The sequence below is a fragment of the Erithacus rubecula genome, assembly GCF_903797595.1.
Source record: "Erithacus rubecula genome assembly, contig: SUPER_Z_unloc_1, whole genome shotgun sequence".
Taxonomy (NCBI): Eukaryota; Metazoa; Chordata; class Aves; order Passeriformes; family Muscicapidae; genus Erithacus; species Erithacus rubecula.
The window spans coordinates 177,866-190,761 of NW_027635590.1; the positions used below are offsets into that span (position 1 = coordinate 177,866).

The 12,896-nt window shown below is 39.5% G+C and overlaps 1 protein-coding gene across 4 annotated transcripts in view; it reads left to right on the forward strand.

Moving 5' to 3' along the window:
- Window positions 1–12,567, forward strand: part of PIGG (phosphatidylinositol glycan anchor biosynthesis class G (EMM blood group)) — an 82,308-nt gene extending 69,741 nt beyond the window's left edge. For all 4 annotated transcript variants that reach the window (XR_013777219.1, XM_079330880.1, XM_079330884.1 and 1 more), the window contains one exon: window positions 12,143–12,567. Coding sequence is in view for 3 of the 4 variants with exons in the window: in XM_079330880.1 (XP_079187006.1) it covers window positions 12,143–12,368 (226 nt within the window). In the remaining variant the exon portion in view is untranslated. The remainder of the gene's footprint in view (window positions 1–12,142) is intronic.
- Window positions 12,568–12,896: the final 329 nt, after the last annotated feature.

The following is a 12,896-nucleotide window of genomic DNA, read 5'->3' on the forward strand; positions in this document are numbered from 1 at the left end:
TACTTTTTCACACACTTCACTCTATCACTTTTTTGCTTGCTTTCTCACACTCGCCTCACAGGGCTTCCCTTTCTGTCATGCTTTTCTTGGCTTCTACTCTTCTGCATATGCACTTTCCTATCCTTATTGCACTCCTTACTTTTTTTTTTTCCTTTTTATTGTGGGTTGACTCACACATTTTGTTTCTCTTTTATACTTAATTGTCTTTACTGCTTTCTCTTGACCACACTAAGTTTCCCAGTCTCCCAGTATCCCATTCTCTCTTGTTTGTACTTTTCTAATTTCATGCACACTGCCTTTTTCTTACCTGTGCCTTCACTTACTCTTTCACTTTCCCTCTTCTTCTCTTTTGCTTTCTGTCTTTCACATTCCATCCCTGCTTATTTTTTATGCTTTCCTTTTGGTTAGTTCTTTCAGTTCCTAGAATACTCTCTGTCTCATGCCTGTACTTTGTTGCATGGGATTTTCCTTTGGTCTACAGCAGTTTTCTTTACCTGCCGTTGTACGCTTTTCTCCCTTGTGTATGTTTCTCCTCCCTCTGCCTCACACTCTATCATTTGTTTTCTTATCTTTCAAGTTTCTACTCCCTTGCATGTCTGCTTTCCTTCTCTCTCTATACTGTGTCCCCCTTTTTCTGCATGTATTTTTCCTCTCTTTCTCCATCTAACAGTCTTCTGCTTCCTCTCTATTGATTATTATTACCCACTTATTCTTTCTTTTGCTTTCCCTCTTGGGCGCACTTTCTCTCCTTTATGCAGCTGTTTTCCTCCCTTCCTGTGCTGACTTGAAAACTTTATGTCTCATTTGTGTACTTTCCTGTTCTGTCATATGATTGTGATCTTCCACATGTGTATTCCTAATAAAAATGTCTTCTGCATAAATTCCGTCTCATTTTTTTAGCCATTTCCCCCACCTTTCCCCTCTCTGACACCTGTTCATTCTTTCTGTGTTACCTTTCCTTTCTCTTGTGCACACACACTCATTTTATCTCTGTGCTTACACAGATTTATATGCTCACACACACAGACATATTCAGTGTGTGCTCCTGGTGTGCTTTCCCTCCTGTTGTTTTTCATCTGTCTCTCTTTCTCAGTTTCTCTTCCTCAGTTTCCTGATAGTATCATGTGCATTCCCTTTCTAATAGGATCTTTCACTTCCCATACAGGCTTTACTTCGGTTTGCTCAAGTGTCTCTTGTCGCTGATGTGAATGTTGATCACTTTTATACTCTCTTGGTCTCTCTCAATCAAAATATGTTCCTCTCTTGTGTGCCCATTTCCCCTCTCAGATACTTTCCTTCTTGACTGAACATCTGTCTGATCCTCTTTCAGTCCCTCTTGCATTCTTTCTCTTCCTATTGTGAAAGGTTTCCTTTCCTCTCTTACGTGTTTTACTTCTGTCCTGTACACCTCTTCCTCTCTAGGACTCTCTTCACACTTTCCAATAAGGTCTTGATTTATCTTCCTCATTTTCTCTCTTCCAGCCACTTTTCTGCCATGCAGTGTTCCTTTAATGTGTAAGCTTACCTTTCCTCCCTGGTGTACAGTACATGTCCTCTCTCTGGCACCATCACTTTCTCATTGATGTATTTCCTGCCCTTTCTTCTTATGATTTTTCTCTAAGTTACACTTATCCTTTCTCTGCTACGTGGTATGTTACAGTTGCTGTCTCATCCTTTCCCTTTTTCCTTTGCCTTTTTTCCTGTCTGTCTGCTCTCTCCCCTGTACTTCACTTGTCTTACATGTCACACGTTGTAACATTGGCTGGTGTCAGGTCCAAGACAGAGACACAGCACTTTATGATCCATGTGACAAAAATGTTTTATTCTTATGAATTCTCTTTAAATAGAGAGTTTGGAGTTCCAGGGTAAACACACATGATTGGTTGGGAGTTTGGATTGCTCAGCTTTCTGACTAATTTTGTCTGCCATATGCTTTTTTTTAACCGTCACACTTTCCCCTCTTATCTTGTATGCTTTCTCTGTGTCAGACTTGCTTTGTATCTCATGTTTCCCCCTTGTACTTTCTGTCTTGCATTCCTCTCTACTCATGCATGCACTCTCTAACTCTCTCATGTGTTTGCTTTATAGTTTCTTATAGATTTTGTGTAATTCTGCTCTCTTGTGTATTCTTTCCTTAATTTTGAGCATTTTTCTTGCACATGCGCTTGCTTGCTTTCCCTTTCTCTCACATGCACTTTTTCTCTTTTTCCTTCTTGTGCTCCCTCTCTCTTGTGCCTCTTTCTGTCAAGCTCTTTCCCTTTTCTTGCATATGAGGGCTTTCCTTTCCTTTGCACATTCTCTTTTGCTTCTGTTTCTTGCCTTGCTGTGCGTTTTTGTGTCTCTCTCCTGCAATTTTTGTTCTTTACCTCATGTCATGCTGTCTTAACCCCTCCCTCTCTTCTATATCCTCTTGTTTGTTCCCCTGTCAGTCTCTGTCTGTGCTTGCCCTTTACCTCTCACTCTTCTTTCCATCTTTCTTGTTCTCTTACCTTTGCTCTTCTTCCCATCTTCCTGACTCACTATATTCCCTTCTCCTTTCTCCTCTTTTTTTTCTCCTCTTCCAATCCCACTCTAGCTTTCTTTGCCCTGCTTATATTTATGTTTCTTTGGATGTCAGTCAGTCTGTCCCACATACTCCTTTCTGAATCTCTGAAATTCTCATTCTCACTTTCCTTCTTCCTTTGCATATCTTATTGTCTTTGCTTTCTCTTTCTGCCATTTCTATTCCTCTTTTGTCCCCTCTTTTTAAATCCCATTTTCTCTTTTCCTTCTCCCTCAGTCGCCTCATTGTTCTCACATTCAGTCCTTGTCTCTCCCAATGTCATGCCACCCCATCCATACTTTTCCTCGCCTCACTCTGTCTTCCTGTCTGTCCCTCTCTTCCTTTTTTCTGCACTCCTTTCACAGTCCCTGCTTCCATGTCATCTTGCCCTCCTGCCAGCCTTTACTTACCTAACTTCTCTCCCTTCAGTGCTCTCCCCACACCCACTCCCTTGCCCAGTTTCTCCACTTTCTTTATTTCTGTTGCACATGTAGTTTTGTTCATGCACATTCTTTTCGCCTTTGTATTTTCTTCTTTTCCCCTGACTGCCCTGTCAGGGGACAGTTGTTTCTGATAGTGAACCTACACCTTCCTGTACTGGAGTCTAATGCTGTTTGTTCTCTTCTGGAAGGGATTCCATGCTGATCCTCTGGCTCTTTCTCCATGAGGATTGGGCACAGACAGGAGGTGATGTTCCCAGGACACGACCACACACTGCCAGACTGTGACACACCCAGTTCTAACAAAATGAAAGATTGCTTTAAGACAGTAGTAGTAAAGGAAAAAAAACCCAAAACCCCCACACTAAATAAAGAACACAAGCACCCAAAAAATCATAAAAAGATAAGGAATAAGAATAGGAATATTAGGAAGAACCATTAGAAGTTGAAGCGATGAAGGAGAAGTAGTACTAAAAAAGTGTAAGGATAAGAATAAGAATAAATCAAAATAAGAATAAAATTAGGAAAGGAATAAGAAAAAGCTTAAGTAAAATAATAAGAAAAAAGTGTAAGACAAAAAGCATTAGAAAAGGAAAGCACATATAAGCAAAAGCATTAGAAAGAGAAAATAAAATTAAAAATAAGAATTAAAATAATAAGAAGAAAAAGAATAAGAATAGGAATAAGAATTACGGTAAGTATAGGAACAAGAAAAAGAACACAAGAAAACAAGAAAACCTATAAGAACAGAAATAGGAAAAATCAGAATAAGAACAGAAAGAAAGAAAAGAATAAGAAAAAAATGTAAGAAAAAGTATAAACCAAAAGGCATAAGAATAAAAAGCAGAAAAGAAAGCATAAGGAAAAGCAAAAAAAGAAGAAAAAGAAGGACATGGACAAGGACAATGACAAGGAAGAACAATAGCAGGAACAAGGAGAATGAGAAGAACAAGAAGAATGAGAAGCAGAGGCAGTGAGGATGATTCATAGTCCCTTCGAGAGCTCCAATGAGCACTCCCCGTGCTCATTGCTCAGGCCTTGCAGTAGAGCATTGCACGGGAGGCAGAGTGTCCTGCAAGAGGCTGTGTGAAACTTCCCCCAGACAGGGCTGGTACCTGGGTGTTCCCTTGGCCCAAGTGTCTGTCAATGTGCTCAGCTCCTTGTTCTCAGGGCACCCTCAGCACCAAGGAGACCTTGTGGAGAGTGTCGCAGGACGACGTTGGCATGCACAGAGGGATGAAGTTTTCATCCTCATCTGTCCCTGTCTCGCTTTCTCTCCCTGTTTACTTGCTTGCTTGCTTCCTTCCTTCCTTCCTTCCTTCTTCCTTTCCTTCTTCCCTTCCCTCCCTTCCTCTTTCCTTCCTTTCCCTCTCTATACTCTAAGTGCAAATTAACATCTGCAATCTTCTGAAAGTTGTGTACTGTCTGTTTACATTTTCTGTCTCAGAGCCATTACAATTACAGTATCACCAGAACTCTGGCATGAAAAATCCTGTGCTGATTTGTCTTTCTTCTCAGCTAGGAAGAGGGTCTGTAGCTACTAAATTAAGGTATCTTCATCAAAAATCAGATTGGTTTGGAATTAATTACTTCCTGAGATGCAACCATTTTTGTTCACTGTTCGTTTTATACTTTACCCTGTTCATTTTACACTTAATGGTATTAGCAGTGTCTCATCCTTTGCAGAGATCGTAGGGTATGGGTTTACAGATCATGCAGATCCATTATGTTTTCCAGAGAAAGTATGTGGGGCTCTACAGTCTTATTCTTATGCTAAGTATTGTTCTTAAAAGTAATTTGCACAAATCTGAATTATTAAGAAGTCCAATACCCTTATAAACTTGCCAAAGTACAAAGTGTGTATGATACTTGGGCTTAGTAAGAGTATTCCTGTGTAATCCCAGAAGACATCTCATTGCACCACAAGGAATAAGGAGTCTCTGAAGATGAATATGCTGTGCATTGTGCTAGAAAAAAGCTATGAAGAAAGTTGGGAGCAATATTCTGATACAATACATGAAGTATACACAGTGCACACTGTATACACTGAAGAAATTACCACATCCCCCCTTTCTCTTCAGTACTTTGCATGTTTGTTCCTCTTTATTCTGAAACAGATTGGAGCATAGTACCAACTTTGTTTCCTCTCTTAAATTAGGAAGAGCTGCATGATGATTTTGAACTCTGAGTGGTTTATGCTGCTGCTCAAACAGAAGCAGAGTCATCCAGAACACTACTGGAAAGAGAGGGTCAAATTTGTAGACTTTTGCTTACATACCTCTTTATTGTAGCAATGTTTCTAGATATAACCTGTACTTTTGCTGTTATTTGCCTAGTCCTAGTTTTTTCCTTTTTCACCATTAGTTTTCTGTTCTCATCTGTTCTATGGCCAACATAACTACTTGGTTCTGGTAGCTGTGGATAGGACTGTGCATAACGTACTGTCATTCTGCATTTATCTGGGATTTTTCTATCTTCTTTCCTCACACCTTTTCTTGAAGTTAACAAATTCTTCTTGAATGTGTGTGTTACTGGGATGGCAGGAGTAATTTGAGGAGAGAGCTGTTATTTTATTTAAGTCACAAGTTTAAAAATAGTTACTGTAGTGGAAAGATCCAAGAAAGAATTGACTCTGCCCTCAGTGCAGAAGAGTGAGCATTGCTTTACAGAACCACAGAACACCCCAGGTTGGAGATGCCCTTGAAAGATTATGTGGTTCAACATTTTCTGGGAACAGGAGCCTCCATGAGATCATCTGGCATTCTGTCCAGTCTTGTCTTGAAAATCTGCAGTGATGGGGATTCTACCAAATCCCTGGCAAGATTGTATCTGTGATTGACTATTCTCACTGCAAAAACAAGTCATTCTTATACTGAGATGAAACCTCTCCCAGCACAACTTGTACCCGTTGCCTTATGTTTTCTCCTATGCACCACCTGGTGAGGAGAGTACTTCCATCCTTTGTTGCCATCTTTAAATAATTAAGTACAGGAATGCTATGATGAAATCTCCCTGAGTCTTCTCCATTAAGAAGAGACCTAACTCCTATCGTCTTATACTGTAGAGGTCTTTCATCCTCTCCAGTCTTTCTTTAGTGTCTCTCCAGCCTGTCCATGTCTTTTTGGAAGGGTGGGGGACCAGAAGTGGACACAGTACCATAAGTATGGCCTGACAAGCACTCAGTAGTGTTGGGATAATCACATCTCTCCCAGTAGTGCCCCTGAGGATGCAGCCCAGGACATGATTTGCTGTTGATGCAGCAGTGCTCTGCTGGCTCATGTTTAGCCTGTTGTCACCCAGTACCCCCAGATCCCTTTCAGCAGCACTGTTTCCCAGCCACATACATCCTAGCCTGTAACCTGGGCTTTGTTTAATTTCATACAGCTCTTGATAGCCTGACCAGATCTCTCTGTAAGACAGCTCCCCCTTCTAATATGTCCACCTCCAACATCCAGTTTAGTGTCAACAGCACTTTAGTGAAGGTGCTTTCAATCCTACCATCTAGACAATGAAAACATTGAGCAGTTTGGGCCTCAGTGACTGGCTGCCACACTGAGTAAAAAACACAAATCGCCCATTCTGGCCTTTCTGGCCAGTTTCCTATCTGTACTTAAATAAATTGATTTACCTTCCTAGAAATGCCTTGTGTCACTGTCAGTGTTTCTTGTTATACTGGTATATTTTAACCTGTTAAATTTGAACTTAATCAAATAACTTGGACACTAACAGTCTCTGTTAAATTTCTTCAGATCCCATCTATCAATAACAATTGTCGGATGCAATTTTTCTTTACGGCTTTAGCTAAGATCATGAAGAATAACTGTTTGTTTATAAAGATGGACAGGAAAGTCTGCAGAGATACCCTAACAGAAAATCAAGCTATAAATTTCCATGTTATTCCTTGTATGTATTATGCCAGTGTAAAATGTTTTGGGTTTTTTGCCTACTGGAAGATTGACCAGTCCTGGGCTTTAGGATTTGTGTTTTGCTTCTTAGGACAGTTTGGTTATACCTTGCTGCAGTAAAATATGGGCCAGTGTCAACAGGAATAGGTGGATTTGGTTTTTTGTTTGTTTGTTTGTTTGTGGTTTTTTTGTGGGGTTTGTGTGTGTGTGATTCTGTTTTGGGAGGTTTTTTGTGTGTATGTTTTGGTGACTTTTTTATTATTTTGGTTTTTGTTTTGTTTGCTTTTTTTTTTGTTTGTTTTGGTTTGGTTTTGTTTTGTTGGGCTTTTGTTGGACTTTTGGTTGTTTTTTTCCTTTCTTTTTTTTTTTTTTTTTTTTTTTTTTTTTGCCTATTTTGCTGATGTGAAGCTCATAGCACAACTGATGATGCCAGCAGTGAGAACAGAAAAAAACATTTATATAATTCTATTTTTTGTACTCTTGATGCTGAAATGAAGAGAATAGAAGTTTCAAAGCCTAATAGCTTTTTACACCTAAATCTTTGTGAGAACCCTGTACTACAGTCCACATGTACTACAGTCCCCTGTCACTTAGTGCCACAGACACAACCTTGCTTGGGTAGTTGTATCTTCTCTGCCTTTCTTACTGGGAAAGAGAATGCAAAGGGCAGAGAAAAATCAGTCATCCCCAAGTTCCATCATTTTCATGGCAGCACAATATACTTTACAGCCTTTTTATCTTGCTGACAAACCAGGGTTTTTGACATCTATGCATTGATAGGGTGTGGCGACAAAAATTGTGACTTCATAACATTAAAAAAGTTTCTACCAGAGTTAATAATGTAAATTTCCAGAGGACTCTTGGTTCTCTTGGAACTTCTAAAAATGTAAAGTGTTTTGCCATGACAATGCAGGATTGTGTTCTATAATCTAAAATAGTATTGTGGAATTATACTCAGTGAGAGTGGGACATGTGGGAGAGATGTAGCAAATTTAATCTTGCTGCTGAACTGGTTGACACTTGTGGAGATCAGAGAAATTTCTTACACGTTGCAGATACTCTTAAGATGTTGGAAACATTTGGAGTGCTATATGATTTGTTTCTGAGTGCACCCCTTCATTAGTATATGTGGGGCAGATGAACGAAATGCCAAGTTGAGCAGTGCTGGAGTCACACTAGCTCCCAGAACCACGCTGAGAGTGGGCTGTTCCCAAAAGGAGATTAGGGATACGACTTAGAGCAGGGGCTCTATGGCACAGATGTAATAGGCATAAGCAGAGGCAAGGATGACAGAGAGGTCTTCCATATGGTTTCCAAGGAGGTTTAATTCCAAGGAAGGGTCAGGGATCAAAGACAGAGACATTGGCTGTGCAGGGACTTTTAATATGCAGGAGGTTCTTAGGGAAAGTACAAATTTTCAGCCAATATGGGGGAAGGCTGGGGAGGAGTACAAGGTTTGGTTTACAGTACATAACCCAATGAGAAAGCACAGGTGGAGGGAACAATTTAAACAAACCAATGGGGCTTTGAAGATAAGGGGATTTCCAAGCAGGGGGGTGGCACTAGGTGGGATTGATGGCAAACTTGCTGGAACAAGGGGCAGGTATCGGGTTAGATTGGCAACTTGGGAGGAGGACACTAACTGGAAATGAACCATTAGCACAGGGGTATCAGAACAAAGCATTCAAACTGAGACCCACCCCAACACCTAGTATTTTTCAGAGGGTGCTAAACAGGTAGATCTCTGAAACTGCAGAGTGCCTAGAAAGAGAAGTGCCACTTAATACTATAGAAGATGTTAGTACAGTAAAAATTGCCTTCAAATAGGCAAATTCAGTATCTCCAGTAGGAGATAACTTAGGCAGTGATATTCAGCTAGAAAAGCAGGGGTCAAGGGCAGAAATGCTGGAGAGTAGCTTGCATTGAAAGGATTCAGCACATTCATACTGAAACTGTACAGAACGACCCTCCTCCTCCAACTGTAGAAAAGTGACAATACTAGGGTATTCCACCTCATATGCTTACATATTTCTGAACTGGTTATTTTATATGGTGTGCTGGAAAAAGGGTTGGAACACTGTCAACACTGTAAAGTGTATTTTAAAATTCCTTGTGGATGCATTTGTAAGGCTGTCTTTGGAGATTTTTTGCTTGATTTTTGAGCTACAAAACTTGCTGTCACTAGCTGCCAGTAGCTATATAAGTAGGATACATGTTTTCATAAGAAAATAGGGGTTGTTTTTGTTTGGGTTTTTTGTTTTTTGGAGTTTTTTTTGTTTTGTTTGGGCATCATAATTTTTTCATTTTGCAAGCCTTGTATTAATCATCTTAGCGACGTCTTAGAGATGGGTTGAGAAGTGAAGGATTTGCGGATGAAGTATCTACAAATAGGGTTTAGGATATCCAAAGAGTGGTAAACCTATTAATATAACAGTTTCTTTGGTGTATGTTACTACATATTAAATATTTTCCATCAAAAAAGACAATTTTTGCTGAAAGTTGATATGTTCTCTAGTGCACACTTGATGTTTACATGCTAATAACATCATGTTTAGTGATTTGAATCTGGAGTGTTCTTTGCTACAGAACTCTCCAAAAACATTGCTTTTTTTCCTGGATCTCACATGAAGTTTGAGTGTGCTTTGTCATCTGTAGCAAATATGGATTTCTCTTTCAAGTTCCCATAAGCTAACTTCCTAGATGAGCTGCATATTCCTTTCTGTTGGATTGTGCAGAGACCTTAATAGTGGGCTGGTTTTGTCAGAACATGGAGATACTGTGCATAGTTCATATCAGTCTGTGCTCTTCTCTTTTAAATAATGAAAGGTATTAATTGCTGAAGAGACGATTTAAGTGTGGACTAGTTACAGATTGATGCTTTAGATGTATCTTGTGTTTTCCATTATTTTAATTGAAAACAGCCCTGAGAATTTGCAAGGTTATTCATTACTGGCTGGTCCAGATCATAAACATGAGGATACATGAGTGGCATCCCAGCCAGCTTTCTCTCTCCTCCTGGTTAATTCATTTGGAGTAACTCAGAAACCAGCTGAACTTGCTGGATTGTCATGGTCATGTTATCAGTATCTGCCTTCCATGTGGCCTGGAGATGCTGTCTGCAGTGTGTCTGTAGAATGAGGAGAAGGAGCATGCAAAGGCATTACTATCAGCTGTTCAAATTTTGACCCTGGCCAAAGTAAGAGGAAAGAATGATGATGTGCTTGAAGAGCTAAGTTGTTGCCTTCGGATCAGGCCAAGTAGAACTAACTGCTTGTGCTCAGTCATTCCAGTGCTCTATCCACAGCGATGCATGTGTGAACACTCTCACCAGCTCTGAAATAAACCCTGTTATTCTGCTGTTGAATCCCACTAGCAGTTTAACTGTGTGGATACAGTGTGCTTTTGCTGCCTTCTCTAAATTGCACCACTGCATTGTACAGTGTAAACTGTCCAAGTTTTCCCTCTGAAGGTAGGTGTCTATGTCATCTTGAGAGGTGAAGTGAGTGCTGAGAGCTTTTCTAAGTAGAGGTAACCTATAAGTAGAAAACAGCTATTTTTATAATACCAGAATACAGAAAAAATTGTATCATTGAGCTGGGGATGCATCTATATGGTATCAAGTCCATTTTTAAACTCTAGAAAATGATTTTAAGAAATACCTGTTAGTCTGATTGAAAAGACATTTCCTCTTTTTATTCAGTGGTTATCTGACTACTACAAATACTATTTTTACTACAAATACTGTTTTAACTCATATCAGGGTGAAAACAGCTAAGACTAAGTGAACTGCACTTTATTTAATCCTTGTCAACAAAATCAGTTATTAAACATAAATCTAGTTATTTACAGAAGCAGAAACAGGGACCAGTATAGTTCACTCCCAAATCTCAGTTTCCTTGGCTAAGCAGCAAGGGAAATAGTTTTCTTTGAACTGAATGTATGTTTTCAGTCATTCATGCCTGCTGTTCTTGATTTTAAAACTGCTTTCATGACCTGTTTTTCCTTCTACTGAAAGCCTTGGGAATTTAGATCTTGACTTCACTTGAAAACAGGGCTATATCCTAGTTATTTTTATTTAGAGAATAAGAAGTTTAATGGTTTATGTAAAATACTGCATTCTGTAGCTTACTTAGTCATAAGTGACTAATTAACATCTTGCAGAAGTGCTAGCCGTGTTAAATTTTTATTACTTGGAACAAGATTAGAATTAAAAACTGGGAGGAGCAGAACAGATTCTCAGATCAGGATTTCACTGTAAAACATTTCCACTCTTTGCCTGTGTCTTCTTTTGGGAACTCATGATGTGAAATTTTGATGGGGAGAGGAAAATGTTCACTTATTATTTCAGTGAAATGTTTTTTTCCTTTTGTCTAAAGGGGTAAACATCTGAATCTAATGTGAATTAATCTCTGCAGATATATTTTGAGCAAATTGGGCAGGGCCATCCCAGCATAATTTCTTTCAGATGGTGCCTCAGGAGAGGGGGGACAATCAAAATGCAGAAAACTTTTCAAATCCCTTTTCATCTGACCCTTGTCACCCACCAAAATATATAAATGTGGCAAATTTGGACTATGTAGGTTACAAGGGGCAGACATTTCTGGGATGCAGTGGACCCAGCTGAGCTAAGCAGCTGTGACAGGAATGCAGTGTATCACTCCTGTGAGCTAAGAATATGGTATTCTTTGGAGAATGTTACGTTCGTTAGCTTTGAGAAGTTTCCAAATAGCACAGTTTTTTTTGTTGTTTTGTGCTGTGTTGCTGGCTATGGGCAGCAGTGTACTCTAACAAGTTTTGTGCTCTTTACAGGGGGGGTGCAGATTCTATCTGGCTGTTGAACAGGTTAGGAAGCTTAGTGAGGAGTACTGTAGTCTTCTCTTCCTTTTACCATTCAATTTCTGTGGAATGGCACTGTAAGGCCAACAGGAGACAAAAGGTGTCTTGCAACTGTTTAATGGAAGCTTTGACAATTAGAATAAAATACGTTAATGCACAGAACAGTCTAAGTGTGAGCTACTGGGCACCTTTATTGCAGTGACATTGCTGTGCTTACACCTGACATACACATTATAGGATATATAGAGGTGACAAGAACGCATTTTATTGGTTCATCATTGCATTAGTAGTCAGTTCTCTAACACAAAGTGGAGATCTTAGAATAATCCTTGTGTTGTGAAATAATACTGAAGAGGGGCGGAACTCCAGTATGCTTTCTCAGTTTGCCTGAGAGTGAGCTCCTCTGTTTTTGTTTCCAGGAATTCTGCAGCAGTGGGTCACGGCTGTTTCTGCTATGCTCTAATGCGTTCGATTCCAGTTGCCATCTACATTGTTTTGGTGACAGGTCTGCGCTACCACCTGTTCATATGGAGCGTCTTCTCGCCAAAGCTGCTGTATGAGGGAGTGCATGTGTTCATCACAGCTGCTGTCTGCCTCTTCTTCACAGCAATGGATCAGAACCACACTTACAAGGTGCAAGACTGAAGTTAAGTGGGCAATACGTGGTTCTGCATGGCAATGTCCACTGTGCCACTGGAATGGAAGAAGGAAAAAAATCAGCTTTAAATTGTTCTGCAGATTTTGAAGAGCAAATTGTTAGAAGAGTTGTTTATTTTAGTCAAGATCAGTCTTGTGTGAGTTTGCTTTAAAAATATTGAATTGAAATAAACTGTTTTTTCATGGATACCTTTTGTTCTATAGCTGTCATTATAGCACTTTCCAAATAACAGAATGATGATACTACATGTTTTCAATTTTAAAATATGCATCTTAATATAAATACAGACCAGTGCCTCGTGGGCACAGAAAAAATCCTGTGTGCATACATTTTTTTTACCTTCGTAGACTACAGAATCCTAAAAATGTGCAGGATTTCTATGTGCTGTTCACATGATCCTGAATCCATTAGCCTCAGGGGATTTTTGTGTTTGTTTTCGTTTTAGTGGATGCATTGGAATAATTACTAAATTTTTATTGTACAAACCTCCCAGGTAAGATATTTTGTTTGCTTTG